General features: G+C 44.4%; 2 protein-coding genes and 1 pseudogene across 2 annotated transcripts; all 3 read left to right on the top strand.

The window, feature by feature from the left end:
* Positions 1 to 14,829: 14,829 nt before the first annotated feature.
* LOC131916298 (olfactory receptor 4D1-like) lies at positions 14,830 to 15,765 on the top strand. The gene has a single exon (XM_059269608.1). It carries the CDS (start codon positions 14,830 to 14,832, stop codon positions 15,763 to 15,765), a length of 936 nt encoding a protein of 311 aa, XP_059125591.1.
* A 6,798-nt stretch (positions 15,766 to 22,563) lies between these two features.
* LOC131916297 (olfactory receptor 4D2) lies at positions 22,564 to 23,499 on the top strand. The gene has a single exon (XM_059269607.1). The coding sequence runs from the start codon at positions 22,564 to 22,566 to the stop codon at positions 23,497 to 23,499; it is 936 nt and encodes a 311-aa protein (XP_059125590.1).
* An 811-nt stretch (positions 23,500 to 24,310) lies between these two features.
* On the top strand, positions 24,311 to 25,095 carry LOC131917068 (olfactory receptor 4D2-like; annotated as a pseudogene).

Here is a 25,095-nt window from a genome sequence, read left to right as displayed (position 1 = left end):
ATTAGTTGGCTTTCAATGCCAGGTTTCTCTGGACTTGTGCTATGCTGGGAGAAAAGCAGAGGAAAGTCCTTATACAGAATGACCAGGGCTGGGGAGAAAGCCCAGCTGGTGAAGTGTTTGCCTTAAGAACACAAAGACCACAGAACTCCCATGCAAAATCCCAGGTGTAGCAGTGCCTTCTTGTAACCCCAAAGCTGGAGAGCTGGAGACAGGGGGACCCTGGGGGCCATTGGCCAGTCAGCCTTGGTAATTTAAAGGCCAGTGAGAGACACTGTGTAAAAAAAAAAAAAAACACCAAAAACCCTTATAGAGAGTATCTTAGGAACTCCCCTCTGACCTCCACATGAACACACATGCACACACACACCCCAACAAATCAGATTACAGTAATATGTCTTAAGGAGCTACTCCTGTGTCAGGCACTATTAGATAATTCCATACTTTATATGAAAATATTACAGATAAGAAAGCTAAGGATCTGGCTACTTGGTCAAAGTGGAAGCAACTGAATGATAGAACTTGGTTCCATTGACTCCAAGTTGAGAGGCACAGATGTGACCTCCCAACCAGGATGCGAGCTTTGAGAGGGCCTGGGGACATGCCACATTCCTTGGGAAATCTCTCAGTGCCTTCAGCTGCATCTGATTGGGACAGGTGTTTCTGGTTTCTTCTAACCTTCTGGTAACTGGTTTTGTTGTAACGTTATTTCTGTACATTTCTTCACTGTGGGGTATACAGCATTTTGCAAAAGTCTTACCATAAGGTGATGCTAAGTTTAGACCACAATGCAGGAGCTTTCCCCCCGCTTTCCTCCAGCACCGTCCCAACCAAGATATGGAAGTCACAGGCTGCTCCTGGTGTCTCTGCACCATGATGGCAGCCCCGAGTGGGTCCTGTTTCTATTTCTTCCTCTCTGTTTCTTCCTCACACACTTATCTGTATTCACAGTCAAAATTTAGACTAGAGAAGAGGAGGGCCATGGACTGGTGTGATCTGTGATATCTCAACCAGATTCTCCCTTCACATTAAAGTCCTTCAAATGTCTTGTGATACTGTTCACATCCTCTGGATTGCCTCTTCTCCAGGAGTCCTGGTCCTCCTGACCACAGTCCTCTGACTCCACCATCCCAGGCAAATTTTCTATCTTCACTCTTGTATGACAATACCCCCCTCTCAAAATGTGGTACTTACTGTGTGACACTTCTGCACTGGGGTGTGTGGGGTCGTGAATTGTCCAGAAAACATTGGCTATCTCTTCTGAACTCTGTATCAATGGATGCCTTTGTTGTCCAGCAGCTGACTAAGCTAATGACAGCATCTCAGGTAAGGAGGAAACTGCTGTCTCAGGTAGAAGACCCGAGGACAAGCAATTTTGAGTTGGTTAATTCAGCAGATCAAAAATGTTATGGTTCCATGTTGTCTTCTTGGTGATGCCTTACTTCCCCTCTCATGCTGAATGTGGCTGCCAGAGCTCCAGATGTCACATCTTCACAGCTGAGCCATTTAGCAAGACAAAATTAAAGGGAAAAGCATGAAAATGATTTTTCTTTGTGTGTGTGTGTGTGTGTGTGTGTGTGTGTGTGTGTGTGTGTGTGTGTGTTGGGGAGACAATTCCCTAGAACTACCTCAGTAGAATTCTCATAGGACCCAGTTGGCCAACACTGTGGTCACCTCGGTCTGTACAGAAAAGGAAAGGGGAACGTCTAGCCTTCCTTCCAGGTCAAACAACAGTGTCTGCATGTGGTGACTAAGACAACAGGAAGAGACACAATTGTCTTGACTAAGAAGTCCTGACCATGAGAAGAAAACACTACCATAACTCAAATGCCCGGTGAAGCCAACATATAACATGGGAAGCTGAGAGGATCAGGGAAACCTAAGGTCAGCTGCTCATACAGGCTGAGGGAGAATCTCCCACCTACTCTTCACCCTGCAATTGCAGAATTTCTATATTAGAGCCCTAACAGGACATCAGAAAGATATTATGGTATCATCAGCATCATCACCACCATCATCATCACTATCATCATCATCCATCATTACCATCATCATCACCATCATTATCATCATTATCACCATCACCATCACCATATCATCACCATCATCAACACTATCATTATCATCATTACCATCACCATCATCACCATTATCATCACTAGCATCATCATCACCATTGTCATCATCACAATCATTATCATCACCATCATCATCATTACCATCACTGTCTTCACCATCATCATCACCATCATCATCAGGATCTCATGTGTTCTAGAAGGGCATGAAACTTTCTATGTACCTAAGGATAACCTTACGCTTCTATCCTCCTGCTTCTACTTCCAGAGTGCTTGGATTGTAGACACAGACCACCATACTTGGTTAATAAGGTATGAGGGATTAAACCCAGGCTTCATGCCGGCTAGACAAGCAATCTACCAAAAAAGCTACATTACCAACCCTGAAGAATTTTATTTAGAGACACTAAAAGCCCAGAGGGTCAGTTTCCAGGATTCTATCATTTATTCTAAATTATCATTAAGGAAGCTTCTGAGAAAATGCCTGGTCTGATGAACTGGGAAGAGCTCCATGTGCCAAGCTCTGCTCACACACAGAGCTTCCAGCAAATGTCTGAGTGTTTCAGTTTGAAATACTAATGTTTAACCACAGACCACAAGACAGATGAAGAAAATTCACCCTAATAAAAGACAGATACTAAAGTAAGACAAAAATAAGAAAGTAGGGGAAAAACAAGTTGGGTGTGGTGGCTCATCCCTTTATTTCAACACTCTGGAGCCAATTAGATCTTGGTAAATTTGATGTCAGTCTGGTCTACTTAGTGAGTTCTAGGACATCCAGGACTACTTAGAGAGACTCTGTGTCAAAATAAAACCAAACAACAACAACAATAAACAATAAAAAATAAAAAAGAAAAGAAACATCAAGAAAATCAGGGCGGAAAGAGGAAGCCAAAAAGCCAGCCATCTATCTGCATGGGGAAATGTGTGAAAGCTGCTAACTCCCATGGTTTTTGGAGTCCAAAAGCCTATAGAGTTTGCTGCAGATAGGATGCAACAGAAATGTAGCCAGTGGGGTAGTGACTCAGGCTGTATGCAATTCTTGCCTGTGCTGGTGACTGCAAAGTCACAGGCAGGTGGCTTTTTCATGCCCCGCATTGGGCGCTAGATCTAGCATGAATCCTAATTGGTCTTAATAATAAAAACCCAGAGTCAGATATTGGCATAAATGCTGAAAGATCAGAGAAGTAAAGGAGTCAGCTACTAGAGAGGCTTGTAAGAAGCCTCTGCCAAATCCTCAGACTGAAAGGGCTGAGCTCCTGTTTCCACCCTGACTTATTACTTCCTCTCTCCACTAAAGGTGTGTGTGCCACCACTGCCTGGCCTCTAGTGGTTAGCTCCACACTCTGATCTCCAGGCAAGCTTTATTTGTGAGAGCACAAACAAAATATCACCACAGCCGGGCGGTGGTGGCGCACGCCTTTAATCCCAGCACTCAGGAGGCAGAGCCAGGTGGATCTCTGTGAGTTCGAGCCAAGTGAGTTCCAGGAAAAGCGCAAAGCTACATGGAGAAACCCTGTCTCAAAAAACAAACAAACAAAAAAATATCACCACAGAAAACAAAATAATACAGCTTTTAAAAATGTTCCTAACTGAACCCTTTATTTTGAAGTAATTGTATTTGCCTCTATAGGGAGTGATGAAGAGCTCTATTATAAATTTTGCCCAATTTTTTTCCCATGGAAACTGCTATAGACTGAATGTTTGCTGACCCCACAAAGTCATGTACTGAAACCAAAATCTGATGTTTTGTGTGTTGTGGGGTCTTTGTTAGGTGATTAATATGAATTAATATGAATGTGACTAGTGTCCTTATAAAGGAGTTCCCAGAGAGCCACTCCCTTCCTCCCATGTGAGAACACAGGGAAAAGTCAGCTGCCTATAAGCCACAGATCCAGCCTTCTAAGTCCTCTAATCCTGCAGCATCTTGACCTCAGAGTTTTCCCACTACAAGAGCTGTGAAAAACACATTTATATTCTATACTATGATCCAGCCTATGGGGCACTGCTGCAGCAGACCAATCACACTAGGAGTCATCTTGAGAACTTCTCATGTAACATTGGTAGGTCAGTAACACTGATGCAGTCAGAGCCTGGGATGGCTACTGTACCATATTTACTATAATTAATATTCACAAATTCATAAAAGGGGATCAGGATGCCACTTTAGAAAGGTTCAATTGGAAAAGGAGAAAAAATTCACAGAAGTTAGAAATATGGTTTGTAAAATACTGTATTTATCTTAGATGATCAGAGTAGCATCTCTCATTCCACAAGCTTTTCTCATAAACTCACTCATATTTTTCACATTGGAAGGTGTGATCCTGTCCCAGTCCACTGCCTGCCTGAGCATTGCTTATCCCACACTCTCCTCTTTCCCCCAGGTAAGGACCCCCAACTTTTGGCACCCCTCCATCTACAACACCTATCCCTGAAGATTATGAGTCCTGTGCACCTCCCCAGGTAGCAACACCTACACCTGACAAGACACTCTCTAAACCCTGTCACCAAAGGACTTACTGCAGGACCTGGTGAGCTGTCCACAGACTCCAAGGATCAGCAGTGAGAATCTTCTAACTCGACAGAAGGTCTGACCTGGAATTCAGAAGCTTCACCTAGCTGAGTCAGGACCTTCTGATACCCCATTCGTATATCAACAATGCGTTGCCCAAAAAATGAGCTCCAAGCACCTCTCCTGTTGTCCCACAACCTGGCAACAAACAGATCCAAACCCCTACTCAACCAAGGTGAGACCAGATAGCCATTCCAAGAAACATCTTCTGATGACTTGGTTTCATTGCAAAGATACAAGCAACATGAGCAATCAAGATAAAAGGTCTCTTTGAAAAATAAGTGCTCCCATAGTAATGTGCCTTGAAAAAAAAGCAACTTAGATATCATACAAGACAATGACCTTAAACCAACAATAATACATGTGCCCAAGGAACATGAAGAGGATATAAATGAGCACCAGAATGAAAAAAACATAAACATTTGAATGAAATAATGAAAACAATTTGAGATATGGAAATGCAATTTGTTGCACAAATCCTAAACCATCTTATAATAAAAACCTGGAGTCAGATATTGGGGTGAAAGCTGAAAGATCAGAGGAAGCAAGCCTCAGCCACTTCTCACCTCACCAACTCCTCAGCTAAAAAGAGAAGACCATGTCTCCATGAATCCTCAGACCAAATGCCTCTGAGTCCTCAGCCAAAAGGGGCTAATTCCTGTCTCCTTTTGCCTTATATTCCTTTCTCTGCCCAGCTATATCACTTCCTGTCTCAACCTTCCTAGTGCTGGAATTAAAGGCATGTGTGCCTCCTAAGTACTGGGAGCAAAGGCATGAGATCCCAAGTGCCAGAACTAAAGGTGTTGTGATCCCAAGGGCTGGAATTAAAGGTGTGTGCCACCACCACCCCCATCTTCTGTAGCAAACTCTATGGCTAACTCTGTGGCTGGCTCTGTCCTCTAATCTTCAGACAATCTTTATTTTTTAGATTACAAATGTATCACCACATTTCCCCCTTTTTGTCTAAAATAATAAAAGAAGGTTATATCTAATATAAGAAAAATTGTATACAATAAGTACAATAACTATATACAATATATACAGTCAAGAATTACATTAACAATGTCCAGTCCATTAACATTTGACAAATTCAGAGAAAATACACCATTATTTATCATATTTTGGTGAGTTCAAAGTGTTGTACCTAATTCACTTTCTATTCTAACTTATATGACCAACCGAAAACTGTCTTTTGATGTCTTTCAAACTTACACACTTTACACATCTTTAGTGAGTTTCCTTGTTAACAAGGAAAACTATAACTATCTAGTCTTCAATTCCATCAGAGACCTGAGAAGGAAATAATATTAACTGAGTAAGCAGGAAGTGCAAACAAGTGATTTCCAAAATATGTGAGAAATGACAGAAACAGCTGACTGCCTGTACTGTCACCCAAGGTTCCTCTGCAACATTGGGGCATTCATCTTCAACCTACAGGCCTAGTACATCTGATAGACTTTTCTGTGAAGCAGGATTTTCTGAAGGACTGTCCCACCTTGTCTTGGAAAAGTTCAGCAGTCCTTTCTTTTGTGTCCTGCTTGTCCCATTTGGACAGCATACTGTCAGTAGTCAAGGCAAGGGCATTTTCTTGGCCAGTGGCTAACTTGCCACAAAGAAAGTAAACTCAATGTGGAATTTTCATCAATGTCCATCACCATCTTTGAAGTAGATTGGTGCTGCGAGGAGCAGACATGTCTCATTGTTATATATATAAAAAAAGAACCTATGTTATTAAAAAAATCTTAAATTCCATAGTCTGCATATTTCTGAAGTGTTTGAAGACTATCTAAAGTATATCCCTGTTTGACCTTGAAAACAAACCTAACATCACTACAAGTTCCATTGTAATAGGTGACTAACTACTAACCTACATTTCTTTATTGTCCTAAATAGCTGGTAATAATAACTTTCAAGGACTAGAAAATTGCATTACATTGTTAAATGAGCTGTTTAGGTATGATACTTTGAACAAGAGTAGAAATATATGTACAGTATATTCCAAAAAATAATCTCAACTTTGTATCAATATACAAAGATTCATATCAATGTAAACTATTTTAAAACTGATAGTTGATTTTAAGAAGTAGATTCAATAATCTACCTTTTTTATCTTATATCTATATTCCTGTGTTTTTTCAGAGTAGATTCAATAATCTACTTTTTTATTATATCTATATCCTCTTTTTTCTTTTCTTTTTTTTCAAACAAGAATCCTAATCTCCTTTGTTCAGTTTTTTTCCTGACCATTACCAATAACAACTTGTAATCAATCACCAAAACAATGACAATTATCTATAACCCATTGAATGACCAAAAACCACCCATCCCACTTCTTAGAAATGTGGGCATCATGTTCTTAAATTTACTTTCTGCTGTCTGGGGGGTGGGTGACAGCATCTTTAGGGGATCCTGAAAAGAAAAATTTTGGGTTAATTGTTTAGTGCTGGGAGAGGTAGCTGTATCACTTGTTGTTTAGTCTCTACATAATGAGAAAGTACAGGGTTTGTCTCAAGTCCTGGGTAGAGTAGTCTGTGGGGCTGGATTGTCTCAGCTAGCCATCTCGAAATTGTCCTGAGCAGTTTGTAGTACAAAGCTGATTTTTGGGTGGTGTTTGTTAGCATAATGGCATTATCATAGTCCTGACAGACTTGTCATTGTGGGACCCCATCATCCTTTTGGAGACTTTGACTGTTAGGTGTGGTCATGGTTCACTGCAGAAAACTGATATACTCAAACTTGAAATCATGTACAGGAAGCTAGATGAAGCTTTTTTTTTTCTAGAATTAGTTAGTACTCTATATGACTATTAATATCATGACAAAAGTTTAATATATATAAATCTTATAAATTTTGATATAAAATTTATACCTTAAAAAAGTTTTAAAGATCCAAAATAAAACCAAAGGATTATGAGACTAGTGGCAATAGAATAGTCCCTTAGTTTTAGTTTTTCTTCTGTCCCATATCAGGTGGCTCTTCTGACATGAGACAGAGATTTTGGATTTTACTTTAATAAGCATGCTTGGGTTTAGAGAAGGAGAAAGCCACACTCCAACTCCAAAGCCAGCTTTAATTTTTAATTAAACTGGGACTATATAAAGACCATTTGCATTATGTGTCTGTAGAGAACAGCAGAAACAAACATTTATGAAAATTTTATGAAATTTTATCCTGTTGGAGAGATGATATACCAATAGGACAATTTACTCCTTTTCGTGGGACATTTTTTTCTGGATGATTTGTCCTTTTTCATCAGATGTTTCATTTGTCCAGCGGTCTTCAGATTCCTTAGCCTTCATTCTCCTGAAAGACAAAAACAAAAAAATCCTTCCCTAACCCTGACTTTGGGGAGTTTCCAAATCTAATCTCTATCAATTTTGATTTATGGCTTCTCCTGATTTTTTGTTCTCTCTTATAAAGCTGTTCTATCATCCAGAGCAGTATGGTTTCTTACGATAGGCATTAGTTTCTTTAATTGCTCTGGGAAGGAGTTTCCTCCACGATGACAGGAAATGACTGAACCAAATTTGACATGGGGGCCTGTGAGAGTCCCCTCAGGGAGTTTCCTGACAGCAAAGGCAAGGGATTACTGTGGTGGTATTGTGTTCCCCAAAATATTGTGCACCCTAATAAACTTATCTGGGGTCAGAGAACAGGACAGCCACTAGATACAGAGGCTAGAAAATGGTGGCACTCACACCTTTAATCCTAGCATTCCAGAGGCAGAAATCCCTCTGGATCTCTGTGAGTTCAAGGCCACATTGGAAACAGCCAGGCATGGTGACACATGCCTTTAATCCGAAGAAGTTAGCCTTTAATTCCAGGGAGTGATGGCAGATAGCAGAAAGGTATATAAGGCGTGAAGACCAGGAACTAGAAGCATTTGGCTGATTAAGCTTTCAGGCTTTTGAGCAGCACAGTTCAGCTGAGATTCATTCTGGATGAGAACTCAGAAGCTTCCAGTCTGAGGAAACAGGATCAGCTGAGGAACTGGTGAGGTGAGGAAGCTGTGGCTTCTTCTGCTTCTCTGATCTTCCAGTGTTCACCCCAATACCTTGCTCAGGTTTGATTTTTATTAATAAGAACTTTTAAGATTCGTGCTACAGATTACCTTGTCTGTCCCTTGTTGATCTGCATTCATTAGCCCAATGTCTGCCTTTGCCACACCTGCTGCATAATCCAGAAGGGAAGGGCATTCTCTTGGAATTATTCCTTGAAAAAACAGTTTCTAGGAATGCCCTGTTTATAGTCCCTTTTTAGGTGACCTTGTTTCCCACAATTGAAACATTTGACATTACTATTTTTCTTCAAACCTCTGGAAATCACCTCTCCTATCCAAGCATCATCATGGTCATGAGATTCAATATTGATTGCATCTCAGATTCATTCCTCCAAGGGTGCTGATCTTGCCTTTAATGGCATTGTGCATTGGCATTTTCAAAAGCCAGAGATTCAATTATTATTATTTGTCTTGCTTCTGAATTTGGTATCATTCTCTTTAGTGCTGAAGTCAGTCTTTGTAAGAAATAAGTGAAGGTTTCTTTGGGGCCCTGTATAACTTTAGTAAATAACTCAATTCTCTTTCCTACTTTTTCAATTCTGTCCCGAGCATTCAAGACTGCCATGCAGCATAAAGCCAGGGTGTGGTCATTGTATAAAGATTGTCTTTGTATATCAGCATAATTGCCCTCCCTATAAATTGTTCTTGGCAAATTTCAGTACCTCTAGCCCTACTCTGTTGTTCAATGGTATTAGCCTCATCGTTCCACCAGGTTCTCCATTATAATTGTGGACCAGCCTCTAAGACTGCTGTAACCAAATCTTTCCAGTCTTGAGGGATAATTATACTACAAGTTGACCAGGAGTTTAATATCTGCTTCGCAAATGGTGAGTACATGCCATATGAGACTATTGCTTCTTTGAATTTCCTCAAATCTGACATTTACACAGGAGTCCATTCAGCTCTTACACAGTCTGGGGGATGTGTATCATTTGGCAGTTCCTATAAGGTTATTGGATAAAATAAAGTTGGCTGTTTGAAAGCCTTAGGCTGTTTCTCTGTAACCTTATAATGCAATGTTAAAATTAGTTCTCCTTTAAATTCCTTTGTCTGAGTCTGAATATCTCCATGATCTGTTTTAATAAGTTTTTCTAAGACTTATATCTTGGCATTCATATCTCCCAACTTGGCACTTATATGAACCAGCTTTTTTAGGGATAAAATCAGAATGATCAAACAATAATGTTCATAATTGACATTACCTCAATCCCATCTAAGTTAATTATCCTTTCATTTAATTGTTCCATTTTCAGACCATCTAGTACATTATCAGAGACCAAACTCCTTCCATTGTAATAGTGTTTCCCATTTTTTTTTTTTAATGTAGGGAAAAAACTCTCTTGTAACTAATTTCTCCCAAATCTGCTGATAATGACGATTCAGATGACGGTGTGGCAGCAGCCCGAGGAGGGGGCCCAGAGAAAGCCATGACCCATCAGGACAGGGGAGAAGACAAAGAGCCAGCAGTCTGCACAGGGAATGTATGAGAGCAGCTAATTCTGGCATGTTTGGAGCCTGAGCCTGGGCCTGAGCCTGACTCTGGAGTCAGCCGTCTGCACAGAGGAGTGTGTGAAAGCGGCTAACTCCTGTGGTTTTTAGAGCCCCCAAACCCATGGAGTTTGCTGCAGAGAGGCTGCAACAAAAACTTCGCAGCAGGGTAGGGACTCTGGCCCAGGCAGGGTGCAGACTCTGGCAGCATGCAGCTCCAGCCTGAGCTCGTGGCTGCAAAGCCACAGGCAAGAGGCTTTTTCGTGAATTCGTGCCCCAAAAGTTGTTGGACACCAGATGTTGCACGAATCCTAGTCTTACAGTAAAAACCCAGAACCAGATATTGGGGTAAATGCTGAAAGACAGAGGAAACAAGCCACAGCCACTTCTCACCTCGCCAACTCCTCAGCCGAAAAGAGAAGATCCTGTCTCCACGAATCCTCAGACTGAATGCCTCTGAGTCCTCAGCCGAAAGAGCCTAGTTTCTGTCTTGTCCTGCCTTATAGTCCTTTCTCTGCACAGCCATATCGCTGCCTCAACCTTCCTAGTGCTGGAATTAAAGGCTTGTGCCACCACCACCCCTGTCCTCCGTGGGTAACTCTGTGGTTAATTCTGTGGCTAACTCGGTGGCTAACTCTGTGGCTGGCTCTGTCCTCTGATCATCAGGCAAGATTTATTTCTTAGATTACAAATATATCACCACAGTAATTTAATAAAGAGATAGAATCTCTGAAGAAAAGCCAAACTGAAGTATAGCTTGAAATGAAAAATTCAGTAAGTCAAATACTGAATCAGAGTGAGGTTCAATGGGGAGCCTCAGCAATAGGTTGGGACAGAGTGCGAGAGAAAATGTCAGGTCCTAAAGAGAAAGGAGAGGAACTGGATCACTCAGGCAATGGAAACGTTCACTCTAAAAGAACCAGGAAGGAGACATGCAGGAATTCTGGGACACTATAGGAAGGCACAATTGTCTTCCCCTGGAGTTTGGGGAGAACTCTTAGATACCACACAGTGTTTTCATTACACCAAGTATACAATGCCTGTCAGCTCCATTTTATCAACTCTTCATGATGAGAACACGTATGGATTTCCTGTATAATTCTCATATGTAAAGAGACTGATAATTCAAATGCGAAGAATCCCAGCACTTTAGAGATAGTGTGAGTAGAACTGGCAATGGGTGGTGAGTCTATGGTGTCAATCTGGTTGGCAAGGTGAAGGACAAGATTTATTAGGTTTTAAGGTCCTGTTATAGTATACAAGCAATTTCTCACCTATGGTTTTACCTAAACCTATTTCAATTCAACCTAATTCAATTAAAAAGAAGGAAGGAAGGAAGGAAGGAAGGAAAGAAGGAAGGAAGGAAGGAAGGAAGGAAGGAAGGAAGAAAGGAAAGACAGAAGGAAGGAAGGAAGGTCTACCAGTTACCTTGATGGTGGTGATAGATCTGTGCATTGTACTGATGACCAAGCCAGTGTCTAGTCCCTGGAACAGGTCAGCCGGTATCAGCTGAGAACCTTCTACAAACACAGATTCTTGGTTTTGCCATTGATCCACCAGATAAGAAAGGCTCATTTGGGCGTACCAATCTGTTCACTAACAAGCCCTCTGAGTGATCCTTTCAAGGGTAAAACTACTAGTCTAAAAAAGAGGATCAGAGCAGAACAGACTAGAAACAGGTTCTCGGAGACCCCTCAGTATGTTTCTGTTGACATTAGAGAGTATTTTACTTTTAAATGTATGTGCATAAATTTTTGCCTGCATGTGTACCACATGCATGCGTGGCATCCACAGAGGGCAGAAAAGTGAGGTGGAATCTGTAACCCCAGCTTCAGAATCCCTGAAGCTGGGGTTACAGATGATAGTGAGCCAGATTGTGGGTGCTGGGACTTGAACCTGGATCCTCTTGAAGCTTATTAAATGCTCTTAACCACTGAGCCACCTCTCCAGCCCCTGTTGAGGACCTTATCTTTTAAGATAGTGGACAGAAAACCCTGAAGCACAAAAACAAAACAAAACAAAACAAACCTCTAAAATTCTTCTTCTTGGTGCTTTGGTTCCTCAAGGGAGAATCTGAAAAAAAAATATGTTTTGAGACATACAGAAACTTTTTAACAAGTCCCATTGCTGCACAGGCCCCAGTAGTAATGAGCCCAGCTCTGCCTCCTGAGCCCTGTCCAATAGGTTTCCCCTGGGATATTCCCGGTGCCTTTAGGGCTCCACACATGTAGCCCACATGAGGGATGGCCAAGGACTGGAAAGCTGAAGCCTCAGCAAAAGACCTCCAGGAAGATGTAGGCTGTGAAGTCCCATGCTGGACTGAAGTAAGGTGAGAGAAGGAGTTTGCTTTCCTGCACACAGGTCAGCTGTTAGAAGAGCCTTGCAAACACTCACCAGTAGGTAAGAATAAATGAGTAGCACAGGCTTGCCTAGAGTGAGCCTGAAGTGTGAGGGGTGAGAGCAGGCATGGCGGGTGTGATGTTAAAAACAGATGTTCCAGGTTACACGTGGAACAGCTCAGCTTAGACTCGACCCTGCTGTTGGGAGGGAGGATGCTGAGAGTAAAAGATAGAAAGATGGGTAAAACCATCACACAAGTCTCCACATAGTCTACAGAGCAGGTCACTTGAAACAATTACGTGAAGCTGGAAGATGTCTGAGCAACTTCTAAATCAGAGTTGCTGTCATGGATGCTGTTACTGGATTTTCAATCCAGTTCATGAGGTAACAAAAAATAATCAGTGCTATTCCAGGGATGCTTATAAAGTATGGTTGGGGGCCGGGTAGATGAAGAATTAGTTCTTGTGGGGATGCAGGGCAAGGAGCCAGAGAGAAGGTGCACCTGGGTTTCTAGGTTGGATTCCTAACAAAAGTTATTTAAGGAAACAGGAGTTCTTACCAAAGATACACATTTAGTTGAATAGATGGTATATGTAGAAGCTACAAATTGCTTAGATGGCTGTTGGTTCTTGGGTGACAGGGACACTAATTACAAAGGTGTGGTATATGGCAGTGACCTCTATAGCCTCACATGGAATGCTGAGGGGGAGTTGCACTCGCACGAGCAGACTTTTATTCTTTGCAGTTTCTATGTGCAGAAATGTATGCAGCTTCTAAGAGTTGGAGTTTGAAGCTGTGAGCACTAGATGTTTCAGTATTATGACAAGGAAGGAGCCTGACCACACCCCCACTCAGAAAGGTCTCCCAGCAGCTCATAGATCCCAACAAGCCAGAGGAGAAAGAATGGGGGAGCTTTAGACTGGACAGGAAGGTGAGAAGACCCCTTGCCTGCACCCTGTCCGTCTTCTTGCCTTCTGACTTTCTGTTTCTAAGACAAATGTTTCCCCAACCTGACGTTTCCTTTGCCCCCCATTAACCTGCTTTACTTCCCATTTCTCTTCCTTGGAATTTTCTTTGGCCTCATTGATTCCAATTCTTTTTCATTCAACTCTTTCTCTCTCCTTAGATTGGTAGCATGTAATAAAATCGATCTTCTCCTGGAAGAGCTCTGAGCATCCTCCTTGTCCTCTTAGTCTCAAGGATCTCTCACCCCCAGCTCCCTTTTGCCTGCCCCGGAGCCTTACCTGGTAAGGAGAGTGGGAAGAAACTGGATACTCCAGGTCTCCGATTGTGTCTAGTGGTCCTGGGCACGAGACTGCACATCTTTATAACTATTCACACGCCCTGCCACCACCAGCAGAGCCTCATTAAGTACTGCCTACACCCAGCCTGTGCACGGCTGGGAGCAAATTAACCGTGAAATTTAGACCTGTGTCCCCAGACCCTTGTGATTGAGTTTTGGGGGAAAAACAATAGACTGTGAAAGAACTGTTGCCATTCTGTTGTGTTACATGCTGAAAACCTGCACAAAATGTAAAGCCTAGAATGAGGTAGGAGGAGAGCAGATTGGGATACCCAGAGCCGGCAAGCCCTGCTCGTTAGTGCAAACACAAGAACTTCAAAGGTGGCATCCTCTCCAGTCCCACAGAAAAGCCAGTAAAGAAAGGCCCCCACACACTTAAAGACTGGGTGACATGTAGCTCAGGCCGGTCTCTTATACCCTATGTAGATAAGAATGACCAAGAACTCCTGATCCTCCCACGTCTGCCTCTTGAATGCTAGGACTGTAGACTTGCACGACACACCTAGCTGAGAAAACCTTTTTCTTCATACTCTATACACAGAGAAGCTGAGATCTTAGCCAAGTAAGTCCATTATTCTTGGTCGGATCTTAAGGGAAATAAAGACCTAAAGTTTGCTCCAGGGTGTCTCATTCTGAATGTCGTCTTGTCACTCTGTCAGTCATGGGAAGGAAGGTCACAGGTTCTTCCGGGTGGCTTTAAGAGATCTTATGAGGACTCAGGATTCTGAGGCAGAGGATCTTGAGTTTGAGGCCTGCCTAGGCTACATAGTGACACCCTGTCTCAAACAGACAGATAAAACAAAAGCAGTATCTATGAATGTGTATTGCAGCAGCCACTCAACTCAACAGAGCCAAGGTGGCAAGTGATGTCATGGTCTTCACGTGAGGATGCCCTTCCTAGGGACCTGAGCCACTGGGTTGCTGAAAGGGGCAGGGAAATATTCAGGTATCCATGTCTTTCATCTGTTTCCTCTATATGCATGGAGAAGACACTATGGACCAGAACAACCTCACATGGGTGTCAGAATTCATCCTGGCAGGGTTCTCACAGAGTCGAGAGCTTCAGCTCTTCTTGTTTCTGGTATTCTTGTTTGTCTACAGCACGACTGTGGTGGGAAACCTCCTCATCATAGTCACAGTGACCTCAGATTCCAGGCTCCACACACCTATGTACTTCCTGCTCCGCAATCTTGCTGTCATAGACCTCTGCTTCTCCTCAGTCACCTGCCCAAAGATGCTGGTTGACTTTTTTTATGAGACCAAGACCATCTCCTACCGAGGCTGCATGGCCCAGATCTTCTTCTTCCACTTTTTGGGAGGTGGGACTGTCTTCTTCCTCTCTGTGATGGCCTATGACCGCTACATAGCCATCTCCCGGCCCCTCCACTATGTCTCCATCATGAACACCAGGCTGTGTGTGGGGCTGGTGGTGGCTGCCTGGGTAGGAGGCTTTGTCCATTCCATTGTCCAGCTGTTGCTGATGCTCCCACTGCCCTTCTGTGGCCCCAATGTCCTGGATAATTTCTTCTGTGATGTCCCCCAAGTGCTGAGACTCGCCTGCACGGACACCTCCCTCCTGGAGTTCCTCATGATCTCCAACAGTGGGATGCTGGTCCTCATCTGGTTCCTCCTCCTCCTCATCTCTTACACTGTCATCCTGGTGATGCTGAGGTCACACTCAGGCCAGGCCAGGAGGAAGGCGGCTTCCACCTGCACCACCCACATCATCGTGGTGTCTATGATCTTCATTCCCTGCATCTATATCTATTCTCGGCCATTCACTCCTTTTCCCTTGGACAAGGCTGTGTCCATCAGCTACACAGTCTTGACCCCCATGCTCAACCCCATGATCTACACCCTCAGGAACCAGGAGATGCAGACAGCCATGAAGAAATTAGCGAAGAACCTAACAATTTACCACCGGGAGTGAATGTTAAACAGGATGACTTTAAATGGCGAATCTCCTTGAACTTACATGATCCCTGGTAGACGCTAAGGAAAGCCCTCACAAAGCTCAAGTTGGATCACACTAATAGCCCTCGACAGCTCACTCCTGTATTAGGAACTGTGTTAGGGACTCTCACACCTGTATCTCATTTGTCCTCAGAAACATGACATGTTACCATTCTTTATAATAATTTTACGAACAAGAACAACCAGAACACAGTGACTTGCTCAAAGTCAAAGAAAGTGGTGGCAGGATGTGGTTCCACTGAGTCTAGCTTCAGTGCCACAGCATATGGATCCCCACCTTGGAGTGAGCGCTCCTGGGGGGCCAAGGGTGCAGAACATTTCTCTGCAGACCTCCATGTGCACTGTCGTTGCTTCTCCATTCCCCTGCACCCTAGCCCTCCCCTCTCTGGCTTTCTCTGGGTTTAGTCTCTGTGTCTCCCCAACGAGGTACATCATTTTGTAAATTGATGCAGCATTAAAAGCCCAATGCAGGAGCTTCCCCCGCTTTCCTCCAGCACCATCCCAACCAAGACAGGGAAGTCATAGGCTGCTCCTGGTGTCTCTGCACCATGATGGAAGCCCTGAGTGGGTCCTGTCTCTATCTCTTCCTCCCTGTTTCTTCCTCACACACTTATCCGTATTCACAGTCAAAATTTAGACTAGAGAGGAGGGCCATGGATTGGTGTGATCTGTGACATCTCAACCAGATTCCCCCTTCACATTAAGGTGTTTTTGTTGTTGTTGTTTTGTTTGTTTGTTTATTTGTTTTTTTTTCGAGACAGGGTTTCTCTGTGTAGCCCTGGCTGTCTTGGAACTCACTCTGTAGACCAGGCTGGCCTCAAACTCACAGAGATCCACCTGCCTCTGTCTCCAGAGTGCTGGGATTAAGGGTATGCACCACCACCACCTCGCTCACATTGAAGTCTTTTAATGTCTTGTGATACTGTTCACATCCTCTGGATTGCCTCTTCTCCAGGAGCAGAGTCTGTGGTCTGGAGGACCACAACCTCCTGACTCCACCTCCTTGGACAGATCTTCTTTCTGTCTTCACTCTAGCATGACAATCCCCCCTCTCAAGGTGTGGTGCTTACAGTGTGACACTTGTGCGCTGGGGTGTGGGGGGTCGTGAATTGTCCAGAAAACACTGGCCGTCTCCTCTGAACTCTGTATCAATGAGATGCCTTTGTTGGCCAGCAGCTGACTAAGCTAATGACAGCATCTCAGGTAAGGAGGATCTGCTGTCTCAGATAGAAGACCCGAGGACAAGCACTTTCGAGTTGGTTAATTCAGCAGATCAAAAATGTTATGGTTCCATGTTGTCTTCTTGGTGATGCCTTACCTCCCCTCTCATGCTGAATGTGGCTGCCAGAGCTCCGGATGTCACATCTTCACAGCTGAGCCATTTAGCAAGACAAAATTAAAGGGAAAAGCATGAAAATGATTTTTTCTTTGTGCCTGTGTGTGTTTGTGTGCATGTGTGCGTGTGTGTGTGTGTGTGTGTGTGTGTGTGTGTGTGTGTGTGTGTGTATGTTGGGGAGACAATTCCCTAGAACTACCTCAGTAGAATTCTCATAGGACCCAGTTGGCCAACACTGTGGTCACCTCAGTCTGTACAGAAAAGGAAAGGGGAACGGCTAACCTTCCTTCCAGGTCAAACAACAGTGTCTGCATGTGGTGACTAAGACAACAGGAAGAGACACAATTGTCTTGACTAAGAAGTCCTGACCATGAGAAGAAAACACTACCATGAACATGGATCACCAACTCAAATGCCCGGTGAAGCCAACACACAGCATGGGAGGCTGAGAGGACCAGGGACACCTCTCCAAGCCCTGATCACACCCAGCATCTGGTGAGCTTGTGAGTGGTTTGAGTTCAAATAGGGATATTTAAGCACAGATCATCAGGGGATGAAGGAGTCTCCCACCATAAAAGACAGACACTAAAGCACCACAAAACAAACAAAAACGAGAAACGGGAGCAGAAACTTCAGGAAACTAGTGGCAATTCAAGGAGGAGAATACAATTTAAACTCTTCCAGCCTCACCCCCCTCCTGAGTGTGTGTGTGTGTGTGTGTGTGTGTGTGTGTGTGTGTGTGTGTGTGTGTTTTAAGATTGGGTCTTTCTATGTAGCCCTTGCTATCCTGGAACTTGCTATGTAGACTAGGCTGGCCTTGAACTCACAGAGACCTTCCTACTTCTATCTTCCAAGTGCTGGGATTAAAGGCATGCACCATCACACCCAACCTTAAAAAATGTTTTTAATTGAACTTTTTACTTTGAAAATTGGACTTGAAGCTGTAAAAAAATATTAAAGATTTTCCACTATAAATTTTCCCAATTTCTCCTCATAGGAACTGTTACTGATTAAATTTTTGTTTTCTCTCCAAATTCACATGTTGAAATCTAATCAAAACCTGGTGGCTTGGGAGATAAGGGATGTGATGTGACAAGATGTGTACAAATCTCTATTCAGTTCAGACAGAGCACCAAGATAGAGCAAAGGAACAGTTGCATCAGAGTCTAACTTGGTGAACAATGGCTTCATTAGGATTTCTCACAGAGACATGGGTGACCGCAGAACTGGTAGACTCACCCAGGGATGGGGGACGTCTCGTGAAAACTGAATCCAAGTAGGTTCCTATCCAGCTTCCAGCAGAGTCTTCTCTTCCCCAGGAACAGTGTCCTTAGTATGTATAACCCTGGGAGGAGCCTTGTGAATTCCTCAGTTTTTTCAGTCTTCTGCCGGAACTGATTCAATCGGAAGTAGCTACCTGACAGGCCACCTCTTCTTCCAGCTCTTACATTCTTTCTTCCCCCTCTTGCTGTTCTCTGAGCCTTGGAGGGAGCTGTATAGCTGTCTGGTTGTTTTCTTCCATTTACGGCTGTTGCTTACAAGTCACTCAGTCCATGCTACCCCATTGTAGCAGATTGAATGCACCAAGACGAGGATCTTGCCGAACCACGGTGTAATACAGTAGAATATTAATGCCACTCTGACAGAGGCATAGGATGGGAACTTAAAAACTGTAATATCAACTTGTGAAACAAGATTGGAATGATGTTTTAGGAAGGTAGCAGCAGAAGAAAGCAGGAAGAAGAGCAAGAAAAGTGTCTTACAAGTCAGCATGAGGGCTTGTGGCATGTGGTATTTTTCTCAGCTGACCAGGTCAGCTTCTTTGACTCAATGAGCCTCCTCAAATATCGACTCATCTTCTTCTCACTAAAAGGTAGAATTCTGCTTTCTTTGGCCCGAGTCTGGAGGGAACTCTGTCATAGACATCACATAGTTTAAAAAATTTAAAGTGTGTGTGTGTGTGTGTGTGTGTGTGTGCCTGTGCAAGTGTGCGTGAGTAAGGTGCCCACAGGAACAAGAGGTAGCAAATTCTCTGGAGCTGGAGTTACAGGTGGTTGTGAGCTACCTGATATGGGCGTTAGGAACTGAACCCGGGTCCCCTTTAAGAGCAGTACACAAGCCAGGCGGTGGTGGCGCACGCCTTTAGTCCCAGCACTCGGGAGGCAGAGGCAGGCGGATCTTTGTGAGTTCAAGGCCAGCCTGGTCTACAGAGCAGGAAAGGCGCAAAGCTACACAAAGAAACCCTGTCTCGAAAAAACAACAACAACAACAAAAAAAAAAAAAAAAAAAAAGGAAAAAAAAGAGCAGTACACAGTCTTAACCACTGAGCCGTCTCTCCAGCCTCCATTGAAGACCTTGTCTTTTTGAATCTCAGACTGCAAACCCTACATCAAGAGACTCTCTAAAATTCTCAATATTCTTGGTATGTAGAGCCGCCAAGGATGACCTCTTAAAGAACACATGTTTTGAGACATACAGAAACTTTTTAACAAGTCCCATTGCTGCACAGGCCCCAGTAGTAATGAGCCCGGCTCTGCCTCCTGAGCCCTGTCCAGTAGGTTCCCCCTGGGATATTCCCTGTGCCTCTAGGGTCCCACACATGTAGCCCACATGAGGGATGGCCAAGGACTGGAAAGCTGAAGCCTCAGCAAAGGACCTCCAAAAAGATGTAAGCCATGAAGTCCCATGCTGGACTGAAATAAGGTGAGAGAAAGGAGTTTGCTTTCCTGCACACAGGTCAGCTGTTAGAAGAGCCTTGCAAACACTCACCAGTAGGTAAGAATAAATGAGTAGCACAGGCTTGCCTAGAGTGAGCCTGAAGTGTGAGGGGAGAGAGCAGGCATGGCGCACCGGTGTGATGTTAAAAACAGATGTTCCAGGTTACACTTGGAACAGCTCAGCTTAGACTTGACCCTGCTCTTGGGAGGGAGGATGCTGAAAGCAAAAGACAGAAACATGGGCAAAACCATCGCACAATCTCCACATAGTCTACAGAGCAGGTCACTTAAAACAATTACGTGAAGCTGGAAGATGTCTGAGCATCTTCTAAATCAGAGTTGCTGTCATGGGTGCTGTTACTGGATTTTCAATCCAGTTCACGAGGTAACAGGAAAAATGATCAGTGTTGTCCCAGGGATGCTTATAAAGTATGATTGGAGGCTGGGTAGATGAAGAATTAGTTCTTGTGGGGGATGCAGGGCAAGGAGCCAGAGAGAAGGTGCACCTGGGTTTCTAGGTTGGATTCCTAACAAAAGTTATTTAAGGAAACAGGAGTTCTTACCGAAGATACACATTTAGTTGAATAGATGGTATATGTAGAAGCTACGAATTCCTTAGATGGCTGTTGGTTCTTGGGTGACAGGGACACTAATTACAAAGGTGTGGTATATGGTGGTGACCTCTATAGCCTCACATGGAATGCTGAGGGGGAGTTGCACTCGCACGAGCAGACTTTTATTCTTTGCAGTTTCTATGTGCAGAAATGTATGCAGCTTCTAAGAGTTGGAGTTTGAAGCTGTGAGCACTAGATGTTTCAGTATTATGACAAGGAAGGAGCCTGACCACACCCCCACTCAGAAAGGTCTCCCAGGCTGCTGTGTGAATGGAGACAGTAGCGGAAGAAGACAGGAACGTGAAGAATGAGGAGAGGGATAATGGAATCCAGCAGCTCATAGGTCCCAACAAGCCAGAGGAGAAAGAATGGGGGAGCGTGAGATAGGGCAGGAAGTTGGGGAGACCCCTTACCCTCACTTGGTCACTATGTCTGTCCCTCTCGACTTTCCCCTCCTGGTCTCTCTTCAACCCTAACAATTCTATTTTCTTCCTTCACCTACTCTAGTACCTCACTTCTTTCTTACCGTCTCCCTTCACTTCATCTATTACCATTTCTTTTATTCGGTAACTTCCTCTTTCCTTTAGCCTAAGATTTCCTGTCTGCTAAGTTCAATGTGCTTCCAGAAGAGCTCTCGGAGCCCGATTCCAGCAGGGGCCACCATCTGTGCCTCTCTTTCATGAACCCCTCAACCCCAGCTCACTCTTGCCTGCATATATGTCCTGTGGAACCTTGCCAATTAAGAGGCCTCTGAGACGAAGTAGCCAGATAGCCTCAGGTTCCAACTATGTCCAGTAATTACTTGACAAGTGTGCTGGCTAGTTTTATGTCAACTTGACACAAGCTAGTGTCATCTGACAGGAGGGAACCTCACTTGAGAGAATGCCTCCGTAAGAGCTGGCTGCAGGACATTTTCTTAATTAGTGAGTGATGGAGAAGGGTCCAGATCATTGCGTGTGGTGCCATCCCTGGGCTGGTGGTCCTGGATTCTCTAAGAAAACAGACTGAGCAAGCCATGGGGAGCACACAGTAAGTAGCCCCTCTCCGTGGTCTCTGCATCAGCTCCTGCCTCGGTTCCTGCCCTGCTTGAGTTCCTGCCCTGGCTGCTTTTGATGATGAACTGTTCTATGGAGCTGTGAGTGAAATAAACCCTTTCCTCCCCAAGTTGCTTTTGGTCACTGTGTTCCATCACAGCAGTTACCCTAAGACAACAAGAAACTGCATATCCTATGACTATTAGTTCACCCTGCCCCCCAGAAACAGCTCCGTGTTAAACACTTTCTATTGTCAGGTCCTGGGCAGTGCTGGGAACATTTATTTGTGAGCAAAACCTTTGTTCCCAGGGCCATGTGACTGAGTTGAGGACGAAGCCCTAGCACCATGAAGGGTCTGTCCACACTGGGTGTGATAAATGCATCAAGACACCGGTGTAGGGGAGTCTGGAGGGACTGGGCCACTCCACAGTGAGTACTGCATGCTGCTCCAGGCATGGTTACAGGGACTTCACGTGTGAATCTCTGTTTATTCCACAGAAAATGAGGAAAAGAAACTCTTTCATTGCTGTTGTTCCCACTTTACTGATATGCCGATCGGGATCCAAATAAGACAAGTCACCCACTTTCGGTGCAATCTCAAGGAAAATAAAACCTGAAACTGACTCGAGAGAGTCTCACTGTCTCCCCACTGCTGTGCAGATTTGGACAGGGGCTGCTGACTCGACTGTCTGACTTTAAGGCAGTTCGTGAGCTTGGCGTGGTACCTCACAACAGTCAGCTGAGTGTTGGAGAGGTTGAGACTGGAGGATCTTGAGTTTGATGACAGTCTGAGACACATAGTGACACCCTGTCTCAAGAAACCAAGCAAGCAAATGCAAAATGAAAACACCATCTCCTGAATGTGTGTACCAAAACCCACTTACAGACTCTTCAGAGACAAGTCAGCAGGTGGTATCAGGGTTGTCACATGAGGATGTGCATCTTACAGGCTTGAACAACTCACTCTGAACCCCTGCATACTCAAAGTGCAAGGAGTCACTTCATGCATTTGTATCCGTCAGCCATTTCCTGTAAGTGTGTGCACAGGACACTATGGAACCAGGGAACCTCACTTGGGTGTCAGAGTTCATCTTCCTGGGACTCTCACAGACTCATGAACTTCAGCTCTTCTTGTTTCTGGTGTTCTTGTTTGTCTACAGCACGACTGTGGTGGGAAACCTCCTCATCATAGTCACAGTGACCTCAGATTCCAGGCTCCACACACCTATGTACTTCCTGCTCCGCAATCTCGCTGTCATAGACCTCTGCTTCTCCTCAGTCACTGCCCCCAAGATGCTGATGGACTTCCTCTCTGAGAGGAAAACCATCTCCTACCGAGGCTGCATGGCCCAGGTCTTCTTCTTCCACTTTCTGGGAGGGGCCATGGTCTTCTTCCTCTCAGTGATGGCTTATGATCGCCTTGTGGCCATCTCCCGGCCCCTCCACTATGTCACCATCATGAATACTCAGCTCTGTATGGGATTGGTGGTGACAGCATGGGTAGGGGGCTTTGTCCATTCCATTGTCCAGCTGTCGCTGATGCTCCCACTGCCTTTCTGTGGCCCCAATGTCCTGGATAACTTCTACTGTGATGTCCCCCAAGTGCTGAGACTCGCCTGCACGGACACCTCCCTCCTGGAGTTCCTCATGATCTCCAACAGTGGGATGCTGGATGTCATCTGGTTCTTTCTCCTTCTCATCTCCTACTTGGTCATCCTGGTGATGCTGAGGTCGCACTCGGGAGAGGCCAGGAGGAAAGTGGCTTCTACCTGCACCACCCACATCATCGTGGTGTCTATGATCTTCATTCCAAGCATTTACCTGTATGCCCGGCCCTTCACCCCCTTCCCCATGGACAAGGCTGTGTCCATCAGCCACACAGTCATGACCCCCATGCTCAACCCTATGATCTACACCCTCAGGAACCAGGAGATGCAGACATCCATGAAAAGACTAGCAAAACGCTTAGCAAGTTGCAACAGGGAGTGAGATTTGAACAGGATGACTTTACATCAGAAATCTCTGAACTTGTGTTATCACAAATGAAAAGGGAAGGAGAGTCCTTCTTACCTCCAATAAGCCAGATTGTCCCAATATTTCTGGGTGACCCCCTCACACTTTAACAAGCATTCCTTGTTATAAAACTGACAGTGGGTATATTATTATTATTATTATTATTATTATTATTATTATTATTATTATAGTAAATCATTTAGGGCCTGTAAGATGGTTTATCAGGTAAAGACAATTGCCGAAATCCCTGACAACCCACGTAATATAAGAAGGCTGAGTCCTGGAAGTTGTCCTCGATCTCTGTGTGTATGCATACAATAGTGTGTGTGTGTACACAAACATGTGTGCATGCACTCACACATTAACATAAATGATAAAAATATATAATTCAATTTAAAAAATTAAACAGTTTTACAAATAAGAAAATTCAGAGCATGGAGGCAATTCTCTCAAGGTTAAGAATTACTATCTAAGAGACATATTCTTCTCAATTCCCAGAGTGTGTTTCTGCTGAAGACTCTTTCTTTCAGAACTTGGTCAGCAAATATTACCTCACACAAATCTCTAAAATTATCCATGTTTTTGGTGTTTTGGGTCCCCAGGGAAGATCTCTCAGAGAGAATGTGCTTTTAGACATACAGAAACTTTTTTTTTTAACGAGTCCCATATTGCTGCTCAGGCCTCAGTAGTAATGAGCCCAGCTCTGCCTCCTGAGCCCTGTCCAACAGGTTTCCCCTGGGATATTCCCGGTGCCTCTAGGGTCCCACACAGATAGCACACTTGAGGGATGGCCAAGGACTGGAAAACTGAAGCCTCAGCAAAGGACCTCCAAGAAGATGGAAGCCATGAAGTGTCATGCTGGGCCGAAGAAAAGGTGAGGGAAAGGGTTTGCTCTCCAGCACACATGTCAACTGCTGGAAGGACTTTGCAAATGTCTGCCAATATGTGAGAGTGAATAAGTGACGTAGACTTGATGAGAATCAGTCTAAGTGTGAGAGACTTGGCGGGGACAGCAGGAGTGGGTGACGTGAGGTTGACAGCGGGTGTCCAGGCTGTGCGAGGGGCTGGTGGTGACAGCATGGGTAGGGGGCTTCGTCCATTCCATTGTTCAGCTGTCACTGATGCTGCCACTGCCCTTCTGTGGCCCCAATGTCCTGGATAACTTCTACTGTGATGTCCCCCAAATGCTGAGACTCGCCTGCATGGACATCTCTCTCCTGGAGTTCCTCATGATCTCCAACAGTGGGATGCTGGGTGTCATCTGGTTCTTTCTCCTTCTCATCTCCTACTTGGTCATCCTGGTGATGCTGAGGTCGCACTCAGGAGAGGCCAGGAGGAAAGTGGCTTCTACCTGCACCACCCACATCATTGTGGTGTCTATGATCTTCATTCCAAGCATTTACCTGTATGCCCGGCCCTTCACCCCCTTCCCCATGGACAAGGCTGTGTCCATCAGCCCACACAGTCATGACTCCCATGCTCAACCCCATGATCTACACCCTCAGGAACCAGGAGATGCAGGCAGCATTGAAGAGATTAGGGATGCACGTGCTGGTTTGTAAGAAAGAGTGA

This window comes from Peromyscus eremicus, chromosome 8a (assembly GCF_949786415.1).
Source record: "Peromyscus eremicus chromosome 8a, PerEre_H2_v1, whole genome shotgun sequence".
In the NCBI taxonomy this organism is placed as follows: domain Eukaryota; kingdom Metazoa; phylum Chordata; class Mammalia; order Rodentia; family Cricetidae; genus Peromyscus; species Peromyscus eremicus.
Note: the sequence above shows the minus strand (reverse complement) of the source record. Positions and strands in the feature narration are given on the sequence as shown.

Bases quoted from the DNA above. Each gene is read 5' to 3' on its own strand.
- LOC131916298 (XM_059269608.1), top strand. From the start codon at position 14,830: ATGGACCAGAACAACCTCACATGGGTGTCAGAATTCATCCTGGCAGGG.
- LOC131916297 (XM_059269607.1), top strand. From the start codon at position 22,564: ATGGAACCAGGGAACCTCACTTGGGTGTCAGAGTTCATCTTCCTGGGA.